General features: G+C 44.5%; 1 protein-coding gene and 1 long non-coding RNA gene across 18 annotated transcripts in view; both read right to left on the bottom strand.

The window, feature by feature from the left end:
- Positions 1-3,072, bottom strand: part of LOC109287642 — a 4,643-nt gene extending 1,571 nt beyond the window's left edge. The window contains exon 1 of the long non-coding RNA XR_002094924.1: positions 2,477-3,072. This is a non-coding gene — a long non-coding RNA (uncharacterized LOC109287642). The remainder of the gene's footprint in view (positions 1-2,476) is intronic.
- The window catches only part of ABLIM1 (actin binding LIM protein 1), a 248,040-nt gene that overhangs the window by 122,471 nt on the left and 107,744 nt on the right, over positions 1-17,825 (bottom strand). For all 17 annotated transcript variants that reach the window (XM_019502864.1, XM_019502866.1, XM_019502874.1 and 14 more), the window contains exons 5-6: positions 11,090-11,216; positions 9,722-9,815 (exon numbers count right to left, since the gene is read on the bottom strand). In XM_019502864.1, coding sequence (XP_019358409.1) covers positions 9,722-9,815; positions 11,090-11,216 — 221 coding nt within the window. The remainder of the gene's footprint in view (positions 1-9,721; positions 9,816-11,089; positions 11,217-17,825) is intronic.

A 17,825-nucleotide genomic window follows, 5' to 3' on the forward strand; every position in this document is an offset into this window, starting at 1 on the left:
AAACGCATCCTGTTCCTGTTAGCCCACCCCTGTACCCTATCCAGATCCCTCTGCAATCTCTCACTCCCTGCTAGCGTGCTCACTTCCCCCCAAATTTTGGTGTCATCAGCGAATTTAAACAGGTTACTTTCCTGTTATCCATTATTAAATGGATTTTTCCTGTTACCTTTGTCACCTATGCTCACCAAGCTGCCGAGAGGGATCTGCTCTGCCGCTGAGAATCAAACCCCACCCACTTGTATGTACCCAAGCCCAGCAATTAGTCACTGCACACAGTATAAAAGGATCCTGTGCATCCATGGGTAGGATAGTTTAAATGCAATGCTAGGGAATGCATTTAGGACCCCTCTAAGCCTTCATAGACACCCTCCTTACTGAATTTACCGAATGGACAAGCACCTGGCTGGGGTCATCTGACCCCAGTTCTCTTTCCTGCCCAGGGCAGGGGGTTGGACTCGATGGTCTAGTGAGGTCCCTTCCAACCCCAACATCTACGAATCTAGGAACTGCTGGGCTTGGCCTCTTGCTGAGCAAGGGACTGGTATATAAGTGGCTTCTGTGACTTAACTCTGTTGCATCACAATCACACCATGAAAATCTGGCACCGAGACAAAGCTCATTTTCATTGTCAGAGCTTTGGGGCACTGATTGCAGTTTATCTTTACACGGACTTGGCCATGACTGTTAGTACTACCATAAAACATAGTTTAAATAAATAATGATAATGGCACTCAAAAGCTGGAGGAACAGGGCTGTGGAACTGAATAGAGATGCAATGCTGTGCTTCCCTGAACTTGGACCATGCCAAAGGGAAACCAAATCAAACTGAACTGCAAGAGTGAACCAATGGGCTAACTTCTGAGGTCAAGAAGAAAACAATTAAAGCACCCCTGGACATTGCAGTAATTGTTCCACTGATAAGGTGGTGCACTTATCCTGTGCACCTTCAGGGTGTAAATGATTAGCAGTCGTATTTTTTCTATACGTGCTTCTGGTATATTAACAGAAGCTATGCTTCAATGACGGCTGCTGTCCATCTCACCAGGGCAAGAAGCCGTTTACTGGGCCCAGTGTAAAAGCACTTTCTGCAGTACCCCTCTGTTACGCTTTGGGCATGTTGGGTAAGTTGTGACTCTGAAACTATGCCCAGGAATTTTCAGAACACATTAGAAACTTAAAAAAAAAAATCCCAAGGGAACACATGACTAAAAATGATACTTAAAACCAAAAAGTGCTGCCCCAGACAGCTTGGGAAGTGCTTCTGGCTGGTAGCAGGGTCCTGAGAAGGTCATCCATGTAGGTAAGCGGTGTATTAGTCGGTGCCTACAAGATCCCACAAGCCTTTGTGTGGCAATAATAATGTTTGAATGGGTTATTTTACAATGACTAGTCACAACCTGTTTTTCTTACTCAGCATCCCCTACATCCTCTTAACATTCCTCCCTGCAGCGCGGGAATGAAAGCAGGCTGCAGGTTGGTCCGTAAATCTTTGCTGAGTGAGAGTTACACCCTCTTGTTGAAGCTGCCATGGTGACCACACTTTTGCTGGGGCACTGCCAACTTTACGTATCGTCTTTTTCCATAATCGTAAATCTGACTTTTTGCAGGGGATAGACATCGCTTTTGTCTCACCCCTGCCTTTGCTTTAAAAAAAAAAAAAAAAAAGGATCTCTTTAACTTTTATGCAAAAGTAGCTGCTTGGGTAGGGAAGTTTTTCCACATCAAGAAACTTTACTTATCACTCCAGGATGCTGGAGCCCTGATTAAAAAAATACTAGAGTAGACCACAGTATCAATCCCAGACGCTGCCGTAGTCTGTGTATGTAGTCGTGTACGCGATCAGGACAAACCGTTTTCAGAACAAACAGTTCAAATCGAAGCCACTTTCTGCCACCCCCACATGCTATCTAGCTAGCCTGACAGAGGCATTCACCCATGTCTGCGTGTTATTATTATACTTTTCATTTCCTCATTTTCATGCAAATGTTGATCCTTTGTTAAAAAAATGGAGCATTTTAATGTTCACTTCAGCTAGAGACAATGAAACTTTCCAAGGGATACCTAGGTTGTCTAGTAGGGCAAATGTGCAGAAATAAATCACAGAGTGACATATTATTTTAAGAATTAGACAAGATGAATAGTGTGTCAAGATTTCAAGTACAAAGTAGCAACCAGAAACCACACAAACTCCATCTGACTTACGCTGGTTTCTGACACTCTCCATAAAATATGTAGACATAAAACTTCATTAATTACTTTCCCTTCTTCCAAAGAACAGAATGACCCAGCGCCTCAAAATAAATCTCTCCGCTGCACACAATGAAGGGAATAAACGTCCTAATATCTGACTCTGTCATCACTGGCCTTTGCGGCGGGGATAAAACGTTCAGCCACATTACAAAGCTGCAGAGTCTCCCCCACAAGGTGATTTCCCCATTATATCTTGCAGGAAATTTTTGCAAGGAGAGGGTTTTACCTTCTGTAAAGGCTTCTTCAGGCTAATTTCCAGTCCTCCTCAGCCTGGTGAACGCTCCACTTGTGACATTTCAGAGCAGTCTGAAAAATGACCTGCAGACACCCACAAGTCTGCAGCTCCTGTTTGCACTGAGCCAGCCCTTGCAGCTTCCTATTATATAAGCCTGTTTCTGACCAAAACACAGCCCCCACCCCCAACCTCCACTGGCTGTTCAGTGTATCCACCCAAAAAGAGAATCACCAGGCTTTTCTGCCTGTGCAGGAAACTCGTTCTAGCTGTCGCCGGGCCAGTCCATTCTGAAAAAGGGAAAAGGGGAGGGGGGAGGATTATGACCCAGGTGGGGACAGTACCATTTTTTAGCATTCAAGTGCAATCATTCGATGAAAGGCCACTCAGAGCACTTCCGCCTCGGGAAGAGGTGTTGGTTCAGCCTGGGAACAGTGTATCGTGTCTGTGAAGGGGACTAAATACTTCTGCTGGGGCTTTTGAGCAATTTAGGTGTCACTCCCGTGGGCTACTTGACTCTGGGCTGCAAAGGGTCTATTACCGTACACTGAAATGTGCCTGCAGGTACATTTGGGTTAATAGAGAAAAGACGACACCTCTCAAATGGGCACGTGCATCTTGGCACTTGTATGTTCTGCTTAAAGTCATGTCCCTTGAATTATCTAGCACAGCGGTTCTCAACCTTTTTTGTACCAGGACCCATTTGTAAACATTGATGGCCAGGCCCGACCCAGCTCCCCTCACTCCCAGTGTGGGGGGCAAAGGGGGCAAGCATCCCCTTGCAAGCTGGAACTCTGCCAGCTTGCAAAGGAAAAGCCACGATTTTCCATGTTTTTATCTTTAAAGGAGAATCCATTTTTAAAGTTTGTTGATCCATTTTTAAGGTCTGGTTGCAACCCTTCCACATATCCTTGTGACCCACTCTTGGGTCGTGACCCACAGGTTGAGAAATGCTGATCCAGGATGATTATGCAGTTTATGCAGGGCCCCGGTGCCCATAGACATGTGTGAACCATAATCAGATAATTTCTAGTCCATTTTACTCATCTCCATAATAAAGATGGTAGCATTAGAGCAAGCAGTGATTGCTGTGTGCTTCAGTAGGTCTTCCAGCATTTGCCAGGATGGTTTATGCTGTGTGTTCACAACCCCTGCCCCCCCCAAACTTACCAGAACAGTGATAAACTAAATGCAAACAAAGCAAAGCACAGAATTAACAAGATACGTCAGGGCTGGGCTGCTCTTTGTTACCCCTTTGTCTTGTGTTTTTTTGTTGCCTATTCAGGCTGCAGGCAGGGGTGGACCCAGGGGGGTGCAGTGGTACGGTGCCACACCCCCTCGTGCTGCCGTTGCGGTCTCTGGCTGACCCATGCACACTGGAAACCCCAGAGCTACTCCTGCCCCACTCTAGCCATGGATTGCAGGTGTGCAGGGTGCCAGGCTCAGCAGGGGACAGCAGCAGCAAGGGGGCTGACTCTTTCTGCACCTCTTCCCTGCCAACCCCGTGCCTCCCGATATCCCCCGCACTGTCCAGAAGCAGCTGCTAGGAGGAGGAACCTGCCTGTGTGCCCCGCCCCCCCACCCCCCACCACACACACACTGCCACTGTCCTTAGCTGACTTGGGGGGCAGGGGGAGGTCACAGAGCTGGGCTGTGCAGGGAGCAGCTGTGTGGAGCATTGGGCTCAGCTGGGGATGGCAATGGCAGCATGCAGGTTCCCCCTTCCAGCCCCTGTTCCCAGCCACCAGGGAACACGGGAAGCAGGGCAAGGGAGGTTGGGCAGGGCGCAGGCACTGGAAGGAAGAAACCTACCCACCACCACCATTTTTTTGAGCTGAATCTGACATCCCATGCTGCAGCTCCCCGCAGGCCCCAGCTGGAGCAGGACAGGAGTGGCTTTGGGGCTCCTCTCTGCCTGGCAGCCTGGGGACAGCTTCAGGGGCGAGTTCCTCCTTCCAGCACCTGCTCCTTGCCTGGAGCCCTGGGCTGGCAGACACTGGGAAGCCAGCTACACCACACCCCCATCAGTCCACGGCCTGCAAGGCAGTGTGCCACACACCCACTTTAAGAAATCCTGGATTTGCCTCTGGCTAGAAGTGATTCGCATCACAAACTGTGTATTTTTTCCCATGCCTGAAAAATAGTCTGCAGATTTCTGGTGGCAATGGCAGAAAAACACTAATATATTCTCTCTGAAGTTTTATGTATTTTTTTAAACCTACAATAACTTCAAAAACCCACCACAGCTACCACTTTCAACAGCTTGTGTTTTCAGAGTCTTTCATTTGCATCAATAAAATGCTGCTTACAAAAATTGCTTTATTCAGTTTGAAGCCAGGAAGCTTCGACCTGTCTCATTAATACAATTAAATCAAAAGATTTCACCTGGATGACTACTTTCAGATCAGCTCTCCTAAGCATGCCACGCAAGAAAGAAACTAATGTGCATCAGTGTGCTATTTAATGTTTTTGAACAGAAATCTCCATCTGTTTTCAGAGGACATTCTCCTCACCCACGCCATGCACTCTAAAACTTAGCCCTTTCTATGAGCCAAGTAGCAAAACTGCTTGTGGCCAGGTACATAAAGCACCCAAATCAATTCCAGTTAGGCTTAGATGCCTTAATGAGTTTGTGGATTGAAGGGCTCTGACCTCAAATGGGGTTGCAGGTCTCGCAGAAATTCAGTTCTGACAACTGGCTCAGACTGGAGGCAAGATAAGTCAACCAGAAGTTTGGTCTCATGACTGGAAGTGGCGTCAAAGCTCACAAAAGGTATGAGAACACCTCATCAAGTTCTGAGATAATTAGGGTCAAAGATACAAAAGCATCTAAGTCACCTAAGAGTCAAATTTAACTTTTAAAAAACAGACTTGAACACTCAAGCTTGTAAATCTCGAAGTCAATGCAGACAAGCATGTGGATAAATGTATTCACAACAGAAAGCCACTGAAGGCAATGGGACTGCTTATGTGAGTGAAGTTTTCTTCATACTTATGTGTTGGTAGAATTACGGCCTTACATAGTGTTGCTAAATATGTCTGCGTTGCTGCATCAATTACACTGTAAATAAGAACCAAGAATTTTATTTAAATTATTTCTTTGTAAATTGAATCAAACGATGCTATTTGGAGGATCCCAGCTGAAATTCATATAAAAGCCTCCACATCAAATTAATGGACTAGATGATTATAGCTCAAGCAGCTTACAGAATCAAAGACTGAGTTACATAAGCAAAATTAAGACAATTAATTGAATCCTTTTATACCCAGTGATTTTTAAAAAAAGGACAAATTTTGGAGGATGATTATGGCCATCCCTGACTTTTGAAGAGCTGTTCCTTGTATCATAATGTTCTCCTCATCAACAAAGACGATAAAAAGTTCTTATGCAACCACAGCAGCTATTTCCACAATAAGTTTAGCTCAAAGTCAGTACGTCTTTGGTGTAACACAGATGAAAGACCCCTTCGTTCATTAAAATAAGAGCAGTTTTCTGTGCTCCTTTACAAAATCAGGACAAGCTCAGCATAAATTGCCATTTCAACAATAGTTGATGGGAACTTGGCCTTTCAAGCTGAAGTCAGATGAACCTACCGATTCCCTGGCATCGTTCTCTCTGCAGGTCCATCTGTTCAACTGGCACTGTGCCATCACTTGCAAAGTGGCGTGCCAGTGTCAGTGCCACATAAAGAAACAAGTATATACAGGATTAGCAAAAGAATAGCCAGGGGAACATATGACATGATACTCCCACTACCAAACACTGACCAACGTGAAACAGTTGCTTATCTAAACAGAACTAGAGTGGTGTACAGCTAGGATAGATCATAGGGCTGCTTTTCATGGGAGGGTGAATATTAAGCAGATGCTATTATATAAATGGGTAAAGTAGGGAAACCAGATGGTTCAGGGATTTGTTAGCAGATATAGAGCCTCTGATCTCTACAGCACTGGTGCAAATCCTGCTTATATCAGTAGTGACAACATCGCCCTGGACTAGGCACCAGGAGACTGTGTCCTATTCCCAATCCTTCTATGTAATGTTAGGCAGGTGGCGTCATCTAGCTGTGGCTCAGTTTCCTGTCCAGTCCCACCGGGACGATGGGTCTCTCTCTCTCTCTCTCTCTCTCACGAGTTTGCAGGATCAATCACCAATTGTTATCTTTCGCTGGCCAGGTTTTAAAAACACAAACATTAGGGCAACCTCAATACAGTGGAAAATCTATGCATCTTCTTTTAGACACCAATCCAAATTCTTTCCATGCCATCCTTCTGGATAAGGGAAGTTTTTCACTGGAGTTAACAGGAAACAAAGGTTTTTTCCTCATAATGGTTCCTTTCTGGTGGTAAAACAGTGTAAGAACATACTATGTTGCCTTGACAGCAGTTCCACGTGTCCATAACGTACAAGGGAATATACGACTTCCTGTACCGGCATCAGATTTGTTTTTAATTGGCTATTCATCACACTTAATGCACTTGTGAGCATGGCCAGGTACTGGCGCTCCGCACAAACAGGGATGTGCTAAACCTCTCAGGACTGACACCAACATAGGACTTTTTCCTCACCTCCATTTTTTTAGTTGATTTTCAAAGGTATTAAATGGATAGTCTAGAAAAGTATGTTTCTTGTCCGGGACTCATTTAATGGCCTCATCCCTGCAGAACTGTGCTCGTATGACGGAGTGAAGTGGACCTTCACGGGGTCCAAGAATCAAGCGCAGAGGTTGTGCTGAGTGGTACTAATTACTGTATGTCACCTGATCAAATCACTCAATTAAAGTCCTGTCTATAATGAAGAGCATAGTTGTACATGCCTCTTGTAGTTTCAGAGATGAGATCAGAGGAACTTTATTAGTGGATTATCCAGGCGGGTTTAAAAGCATTAGAGTACGTTCCACTAATCTCTTCTTGACAGACAATGTATGGTTCTTGTTTGGCAAGACAGCTCTACTTATTCCACGAAGGAATCTCCTCTTAGCCTCTCCATCTACACCTTCCTGACAGCAGCCAGACTTTAAACCTCATTTAAATAGATTAGGAGGAAGGAACATCGTACTTAGTAATTCAACTTTGACAGGCTACCTAAGATCGTCATAGTAGTTGCATGCCAGGGGCTGCTGCTGCCCTCTGCTGTATTGCTACAGCCAAATGCTGTTGATCACATTAAAGCAAAACTACACTTACCAGATGTGGCAGGGAAGATGAGAAAAAAAAAGAAAATCCAGCAAAAGGCAGCCAAAAGCATCCCAAGACCATTTTATGTTTAATGTTTACTTATTCAAAAGGCCATTAAAATGTTCTCTTTATGGTTTATCAAGGCATCATGGTTTCATAAGGGTTAGATTGCATGGAAAAAAAACAAAACCCATCAACAGTAGCATATTAGATTTTGCCCCTGGACAAATGGACATGTTGTTCTCCGGCACTTCCTTAACTCCTTCCAACTCTTGTGGCTCAGTGGAAGGTTTTTTTTATCATGATAAACAGTCAGACAAAGAGACAACATTAAAAGTTTAAGAAACCAACCTCATGAATTAAAGGAATTGTGCCTCAGTGTTTTCCCAAGACTCTTAACTTGCACAGAGAGGTTTTAATAACTGAGGTATGCCCTGAGGTCCTTGTAGAAAGGTATATTCCTTCTGAAGGATAATGCATTTTCAAGCCAAGACTACCTGAGCTCAGACTTTTTCTACTTGCAGCCATTGTAACAAGCATTTAGACAAGTGTCTAAACCACTATGGGGCAAAGGGAACATATCTTACAACCTCTGTTCCAACAGTCTCTCCTCCCATCATTTTGGCCTCAGGTTCAGTTACTGCATGGGGTCTGTACGTCTTTCATGTGCATCCCTACTACAGTCACAGCAGGGAAATCACCAGAGGCAATTTTTGTAAAAATTTCTGAACTGACAAATAATATCAGTTCTCCCCGTTCATATTTCTCAACCCAACAGTGTCTTCACCGATACATATTTTCAAACCAGAAAGCAAACCACTAGTAGCTGTGAGCGGTACGCTTTCTTCATGCACAAGAGAGAACAGATCCTGTTCCCACTAATTAGCCATGTGGATCTCCAAAAGGATTAGGCTCACACTGAAAGGGGGAAAGGGCAAAAAGCACACCTAATTAAAAAAAAAAAAAAGATACTGCATTTTAAAAGAATCAATGACAAGAGCAGTGGCGTGCAGATCCTTTGTGATTCGTGCCATCTTGACTTACAGGGTGGGGACTGGAGGAGGCACCTCAAGAGCAAAAATACTGAGGGGCTGCTACAGCTGGAGTTCCCACACCAAGGTCCTCTAAGCTAGGGCTGTCACAGACTCACATGCTCTGCAGATGGGGCCCAGAGGAGAGGACTTATAACACACATTCCCCAGTGGGTTGCAACTGCTTTCATCTCTGCCTCACTATAGGAGGCATATTTTGTTCATTGTGGGTACTGTATGTTCAGCTCCTTACATGCCGCTTCAAAAAATATACCAGAGGTTCGATGGAGTTCCTTCTCCTCCCCCTTTTACCAATAACGTTGCTTAGTAAAATCAAATACATCTTCAAGTTGAATAGTAAGCAACACTGAAGCCAGAGGTGCACCCAAGCCATGGAGTCCAGACTCACATTTCGAGCAGAACGTGTCTCTAAAGAGCTTCGTCAGACCAGAGGATTTGATCCCCATCCTACAGTCAATGACTTGGGATGAAGCATAGTTTGGATGAAAAAACTTCACAGCTGCTTGTACTTTCTCATTTCTACCTAAAATCACTGTCCTCTCCAGCCTATACTACCTCCTCAATATCACTTGTACCACCTTGTCTCAATCTCCTCCCTCCCAAAGAACAAAAGCTGAGTATTATTAATGCTATTCCACAACTATAATCCTGGGGACATTTATGGTCCCCAGAGATGACTCCTTTAGTACTTATTTTCTAATCCTCACCCAAATTACTAACTCCTCAACCACAGACTTGCTAAAAGTTTTTGCAGCTCTCAAAAAAAAAAAAAAAGAAAATACAAGAAAAATCAGCTTACTGACATGTCCGCAGAAAACAGGGTGGTCAGATCTCTACCACGTATTTTTTTCTTGATGGCTGGGATTTTTCAAACCACACAGGCCTTTCTTTGTTCCCAAAAATCTCTCCGGGGACAAATTATTTGTGCTCTCTGTAGTCTGATGGGAGCTCATTCAAAGCCCGGCCAAGTAACATCTAACTAGTAGGCTACAGATTGTATGATGCTTACCTCCAGGACTTTCCCTGTGATGAACTGGTGACATGCTTCACATTTGACTCCAAAGAGAACCTGATAATCCTTTTCACAATAAGGGACACCATCCCTGTCGGGGGAAAAAAATTGAAGACACAAAGCACTTCTTAATGAACAAATTTTAACAGGGCTTGCAATTGGCCCTTATCTTTAACGTAAAATTCACTCTGCAAAAAAAAAGGGAATGAAAAAAAAATCAAGGTAGCTAGTTTGCAGATATAAAGAAATTATAGTATAATCAATACCACTAAGAACTGAGTGTTTGGAGCGGACACATTCAAGCAAAAATGTGCAAACACTGTGCTGGATTCTGTGCTTGTGTAAGGAGATGGAACGCAACAGAAAACAGTGGAACTGGACCCACGGACATAGGCAGGGGATCTGGCCCTTTAGCAATACACACATTTTATCCTTTGCAGACATGATCCTGCTTCACATGTATTCTTTCCAGTAAATACATCTTTGGTAATGTCCACCATACCAGTGTACACCAAAGTCTAAGCAGAAACCACAGTCACATCAGAGGGTAAGTGGAGTTGCTTTTTACATGGTATAACTGGAAATATCTTAGTCAGCTTAAGGAATTCATGCAGTACTGGGATTGCTTCAGCAGGTTTATTATTCATAGATTCCACAATCTATACCTGTACCCTCTACAATGAGTAATGAAAGTTTTTTCTCTGCAACACATTCTGATGTGTCCTGAGGTTTTCTCCCTCATTAGATGCTTCAAAATTAGTCTGGCTCAGCTCTCTGTATCTTGGAGCTATAGCACTCTGTCTGATCTTATCCCCACAGCTGGGTATGCTGATAACTCTTTTGTTCATTAGCTTCTAATCCAGATGCAAGTCAGGTCAAATCCATCACAGTGTTTGTTCTCTGTTCTAGCAATGGGAAGAGACATGTGCTTTGCTCCCTTCAAGTTCCCAATTTGATATGCAAAATTCTGTTTAGATGAAAAAGTCCAAAATCTGTCTCTAGCAAACACAACAGAGACTCAAGAGAAGCTCAAGCAACCCTTTTCTTGAAGGAGAAAACAAATGCACCCCTCTGTATTATAGTTATTGTTAACCATTGCATCCCACTTGCTTTTGTCAGTTCAGAGGGAAACAGTTCCCTTACACCTCTCAGCTCAGATAGTCTGCTCCCACTCGGGGCATGAACCTCAGTATTCATGGTGAAGGGAGATCAGCAGAGGACCACAGAACCAGGATTTGACAAGCTGATGAACAAAGGCAAATTTTACCATGAGGTATCTTTGGAAGCTCTTCACTTTGCAATGAGAGCTCACAGAACTATGGGCTTGGCACTCATGCAGCAGAAAAGATGAAGGAAGTTGCTTACTTGCTGATGTATTCCCCAGTCAGAACCTTCCCACAGGCCTTGCACTTAAAGCATCCCAGGTGCCACTGCTTATCCAGTGCTAGCAGCGCTTGTCCATTTTTTATATCTCTTCCACAGCCAGCGCAGTCTGTAAAGAAATAAAGACATTCAGTATCAGTTACTCAGCTTTATTAATCATTCCTAACCTTGCAACTCCCCCCTCCTCAATTAAAATATGCCACTCACAGGGCGCATTTACACACGCAATTATGATGCCTGACTAAACGGTGGAGCTTATTGCTCTGGAGTTAATTGCTTCCGGGCACGCCATTTGAACGTGCACCCAGAGCAATTAATTCCGGAGCAGCAAGCTCTGCAGTTTATTCATGTGCAGCATGTGAAGCCGACTACTCCCCCCAGCTCAATGTGCTGTGGAGGGGCTGCCTGGGGCACAAGGGAGCTTCAGTGCAGGGCTAACCAACATGCAACCCTTGCACTGAAGCACCTCTATGCCCCAACCAGCCAGGAAGCATCTACACATGCGCCACCGTGGATATTTTTTACTCCACAGCAGGATAGTACTTGTATTTACATGCACTATCCTGCTGCTGAATAATTACTCCAGCCTAACAGGGGTGGATGTGTAGATACGGAGATGTTTACTGTGCAGCTAATTAGTCAACTGTGCAGTAAAATGTCTTATGTAGATGCACCTATAGAGTCACGAAGTCCATATAGCTCCCAGTCCCTGGTCAGGAAACAAAGGACCACAAATCCATTCTCCATCACCACGAGTGCATCTAAGAAGAACAGCGAAGACCCTTTTCTCCTTTGGAAACCAACCATGATTCAGAGATAGCCCAGCAGGTGCAGCAAACGCTTTGAATTCTGGCAGGAAATAATTTTAGTGCCCCTTGCCCACAAGGGTATTTGCAAAAGGAATCAGTGGTGATCTAAGTTTGCTACCAGCAAAATCTTATGGATTCAAAAGCAGTTACATAATTAGACAGCCTGGCTTAATTAAACACTCCCTCATATTTCTCCTTCTCCCCTCTAGATGGCAGCAATGCTCTGAATAATGACACAGGTGGTAGGCAGCACAGAGCTAGGGGGGAGAGACTGTTTTCACAGCTAAAGCCACGGACCCGCGAGCTTGAGGCAGAAACCCGACAAAAAACACACTGTGGCAGCTGCACATGAACAAGCAGGCTCTGAAGAGAGAAGCGAGCTCTTGAAAGTGTGAGAAAATTGCCCAATTTATCCTGGGGCATAGTTGCCTCTGCTGGAGCCGAGCCATATAGCTTGTAGGGGGTTGCATTACATCTTCCCAGCTGTGCTAATCAGGACAGCTTGCATTTTCCACAGCTAAACCTGTTCATGGGTCCATAACAGGCTGTCATGATATATGGTGTGCAAAAGGGCATGCTCTATTATTCTCGTTCTGATAAGGAAACCTACAACTCCCCTGTGTGTTGCCTGCAGCCAAGTGAAGAAGAGATCTTTGCATTAAGAACTTCAGTTCCATCTCTGGAGTCCACACTGAACTTATAGTCATAGAAAGTTAGGGTTGGAAGGGACCTCAAGAGCTCATCTAGTCCATCGCCAACAACATCACCCCAGCCAAGGCTTTATCTAGATGGCTCTTCAAAGCCTCCAAGGATGGAGAATCCACAACCTCTCTAGGTAACTTGTTCCAGTGTTTTACTAACCTCTTGGAGAGAAAGATTTTCCTACCTGAACTTCCCTTTCTGCAACTTGAGACCACTGCTCCTTGCTCTGTCATCTGCCACCACTGAGAACAGCCCAGCTCCATCCCCTTTGCAACCCCTCTCCAGGGAGCTGAAGGCTGCTAGTCAATCCCCCCTCAGTCTTCCCTTCTCCAGATTAAATAAACCCAGTTCCCTCAGTCTTCTCAGAAGTCATGTGCTCCAGCTCCTGTACTATGTTTGTTGCCCTCCGCTGGACTCTCTCCTACTTGTCCACATCCTTTCTGTAGTGGAGGGCCACAGCATGTGCACACAGTACTTGAGATGTGGCCTCACCAGTGCAGAATAGAGGGGAATAATCACTTCTCTTGATCTGCTAGCAACACTCCTACCAACGCAGCCCAGGATGCTGTTAGCCTTCTTGGCAACACGGGCACACTGCTGGCTCATATTCAGCTTACTGTCCACTGTAACCCCCAGGTCCTTTTCTACAGAGCCGCTGCCCAGCCACTCAGCCCCCAGCCTGTACTGGTGCATGGGATTGTTTCATCCTAAGTGCAGGACTTTGCACTTGTCCTTGTTGAACTTCATGAGATTTCTTCTGGTTCCTTTTGAGATTTGTTTTCCTTCATGTTTCCAAGTTCCTTTGGTAGCAGGAATCAAGCAAAGAGAGTCCTGAGCTATGGCACTGAGTGCCCTTTATCTCTCACGATGCCAGGGTGTCTTGTAGAAAATTATAGTATTTTGACCGGGCTCCAGTTCCTTTCCATTCAAATACAACAATTTTCTCCCCTGATACCCACCTTCACAGGCAACCAGGCTAGAACAGAGTGAAACTGTGACACAGTGCAGACCTGCTGAAATTTTTATGCAAAGGTTTCTTCTTTTCTTGGCTGCACGCAACATGTCAGGAAGTTGTGTTTTTCTTATCAGAAAGAGAAAAGAACATGCCCTTTTGCATAGCATATTACAATGGTTTGCTATGGACCCATGAACAGGTTTAACTGTGGAAAAGTTAAGCATCCCCTGGGTGGCAGAGGGATTCTGGAGAGAAAAGAGCTGGAAAACCTGTAAGAGGAGGCAAGAAAAAGCACCCAGGGATGGAGGGGAAGCTGTAAAGGAAAGAGGCTGAGAAGAACGGTACCAGGTTGCAATTCAATATTCTCAAATCCTGAGCAGAAGTAGGACCATAACAAGCTAATACTGGAACAGAAAAGACTGATGGATGGTAACCACGTTTCCACTTCAGTGTGCCAGCTCCCAGCTTTGTGCCCTCTGCCATACCACCTCATCTCATGTAATGACAAAATGGGATCTTTGCATTAACTTCAGGGGGCTTAGGAAACAAAAGGCACTCGCTTATCAGCTTCCTAATTTTAGCTAGTAGTTCTAGGGATAACATTCGTCTTTGCAGAGCCTGAACATTGCAGAGTTCTCAGATTTCACTGCTCTCATCCTACCACCGCACTGCAGGTAAAGTTGAAACAATCCCTTCGACTCCCTACAGTCATTTTCACAGCTTTTAACATTATCCAAAGATACCTCGTAAGCAGATGCTTCCCAGAGCTCAAGTTAAGGAGAAGATTCTTAAAAACTGTTATTGAATTTTGAAGAAATTTTATTCTGCCAAACTCGGCAAAATCCCGAGAGGTTGTGATCACATTGATTTCAATGGGTGTTATGAGTTTGGCCCTTTGGACTACAGAATATCTGAAAAATAGTGTACTTCTATAACAAAATCCATGATGGCATTTCATATTTAGGGTTTTCACTCTGTCAGTCCTCAAGTGCTTTCCAAAGGTGAATGAGCATCATCATCCAAATTCTAGCACAGACAGAGTGACTTTCCTTGGGCCATGAAGTATGTTAATAGTCCTACCAGACTAGATGCCGTGGTTTTTTTTAAAGCATCTCCTCTAGTGAAGCAGCTGTTTATAGATATGGAAAGTTGGCAATTATCACTGGAATTCTCCTAAAATAGAAAGGAGATAAACACAGACTGGGTTTGGAATAAAAAGAAAAAAAGCCATTAAAATTCTCATTTGTTCATTAAAATTCTTAGGACGAAAGCCATCCACGTGCCACTATCCATACAATGGACATATCGTCTCTAGGTAAAAGTCACCGCAGTGTGGGGGATCAGCAGCTGCACAGGGTACACTCTGTTGCAGCCTATGTACCAAATATACCAGCATGTAATGGAAGTACAAGGTGCTAACGTTACAGCACCCAAGATTAAGTGGATTTACTCTACTTGGGAAACACAGAGAAGCAGAAGCTAAGTGAGCTTTTAAGTGCAGGGCTGCTGCATTCCCATGTTTCTATGCTGCCTAGCACATTGCGGGAGCTAGTGGAAAGAAACAATATGCGAAGGCCCAGCGTGTGGGCTGGAGTGATGGCGGAGGCAAGGCTCCAGTACAGCTGCATTTAAAGCCCCACACAAAGCTCAAGTCCTGGGGCTTTATGCTGCTAGGAAGGGGTATTTTGGCACCTGTCTATATACTGCAAGCCCAACACATCACTTCCCAGTGCTCGTACACTTGTACCCCCACTTTTTATCCAACATCCTTCACATGCTCTCACTAGGCCAGTTCAGTTTAAAGCTATACAACAGTCTATAACAGTGTTGCACTTGACATGGGAAAAACTAAAACAAATGTGAAGCAAGCTCTGGTACCCTTACAGGAAGAATGTCTCTCTGAATGCAGGAAGCAAGATGGGGGCAGGGCAAGGGAAAAAGCATGATGCTGTACAGTGACGTGTGCTTAAGATCACCATCCTCCCAGCCCCTCAGGCAGCCTCGTAGAGACACAGACCAGGAGTGTGATGAAGGAAGAGCTTCCATCTACGATGCTTTGCCTGTGAATATCTGAAGAGAGAACGCGTTTGCCTTGGCAGCCTCTGCATCACTCTCCCCAACTTGCACGGCGGCTCCTTCCTCTGCTTCATTTAAGCAAGTGGGTTCTTCTTCTTTGCCCCCTTTATATCAACAGCGATCAAGCTGTGGGAAAGCTTTTCTGCATCACATGCAGGACTTGGGCAGTGGGCTCAGTGATGATACAGCTGCATTAACCCTGAGCAGGCCAAAAACAACTGCTCTCATTGCCACTTGAGTTGCCTTCCATTACATCCTTCTCCCCTCCCCTCTATCCCCACGTCAGTGCAGTATTTGTTAGGCAGAGCTTTGCTCTCACCACTCAGGCTAAATGCACAACCTCCCCTCCACCAAGGTGTCTGCACTGAGAGTTTGGCAGGGATGGCCTTGAAGGAGCACAGATGGGCCATCCAGAAGCTGCTCTTACTCCTGAGGAGTTTGTGGCAACAGATGTCTAGCTCCAGCTTGAAGCTGCTCCCACCCATTGGCAGAGAGCCTAAGGGAAAGAGCAGGGGCAGGGCTTCCCATTTCATCCCCCATTCCAGGTGGTACAAAGGCATCAGCAAGTACCAACATATCACTGAACTGCACCAGTGAGGGTGAACCTCAAATGCAGTTTTTTACCATATTTTGAAAGAAGGGAACAAGAAGGGTTTATGGGACTCACTCAAAATATTCACAGGCCTGGAGCACATTGGACAATACAGAAAAGTACTTCAGTACACAGGTAACGTTTAGTGTACAAATGGTCCCAGTGAAAGAGGTACACAACATATCTTGTTGAATAAGGACTGAGAGGAACATGTACTGCGTGTTTGTGTGTCTGTGTTTGTTGGGGGAACTAAGTGTCCAACAGCAGCACTGGAATCGCTCTATTTTCATATGCATCTCATCTACTCCGGTAAACTACTGATATTTCCTGCAAGTCCCTGGGGACACTTCAAGGCTGATTACTTTCCCCTTATTACTCCTACAGCTAATAAAGCACAGGGATGGATTCGCCCAGGTGCCAACATCGTCATGGAGCAACACAATGCTGAAGGACTGTTTCCTGTTTTAAAATTGACAGTCTAAACAAGGACTATGGAAGTTCAGAAAACAGAACAAGCTCTCAAAAGCTGAAAATGAGCTCAGTTTACCGGTATCCAGGTTTGGGTTCATCCCTAATGTGTAAAGCTCTTATTCTGCAATTGGATCAGCTTGCATCCCTTCACCCAGGTAGAAGTGGGGGAAGGTTTGTCAGGACAAAGAGCATGCATGTCTTTTTGCTAAAAATGTGAAGCAGATCCATGCTGGCAGCTCTGCATTCTGGAGTGATCTTACAGCAAAAATCCTACAATAAAAAGCAGTGCACATAAAATAGGGGGAATGAAGTTTTCCTGTGGGATGCAGGATTCAGCTTCAAAGAGTTACCATCAAATGGCAAGTAAAACAAGGAGATTTTAAAAATTATGAAAAGTCTCTTGACAAAGTCCCTTTCTTAGATCAAATGCTGAATGAAACAAGTCACAAATGAAATGGCCTGGCAGGGTAGACTTCTAACAGAAAAGTCAATGTTCACAATGGCTCACAGTACTTAATGATGCCTAATTAATTAAGAAGACAGGTTGATACTGATGAGCAATTTAAAAGCTGAAGGTCATTTCCTCTGAACATTTTGACCTATAACTATGGTGAGTATCTCCTTCAGTGGATTACTGAAACCAGCAGAGATTAGGATGGGGCCAAATGCTCTTTTCCCATTTTTCAGGTTGCTTATTAGGCTGATTTGATAGTACTTGGGATTTAGCAATTTGCACTCCTACCCTGCAGAGTGAGTCTGTTTGCTCTATTTGTGTGGGTTTTCTGCAGAACAACAGGAAAGAGAAAAAGCAATTAAAAACCGTGGGAAAACATGACTGTAAAGTTAGAAAATCTGGGCAAGCCATACTCTGTGGAGAACATAAGGCCTGAAAGGACCTGTGTCGTCGAACAGCTTTCAAGTGGACAGTTTCCCTTTAGATGCTATTGATTCTTTTAGTATTTTTCACTCACACAAGTATATAGATATAGATAGACATCTATCAGATATATACACAGATATATGGTTTTAGATCTAGATATATATAAAACCACACTCTACTGTACTGTAGAACTTTTTCCCCAGTCCCTTGGCTAGGCTATGAAGAAAAGAACT

Source organism: Gavialis gangeticus, unplaced genomic scaffold (genome assembly GCF_001723915.1).
Source record: "Gavialis gangeticus isolate Ggan-Ray unplaced genomic scaffold, GavGan_comp1, whole genome shotgun sequence".
NCBI lineage: Eukaryota > Metazoa > Chordata > Crocodylia > Gavialidae > Gavialis > Gavialis gangeticus.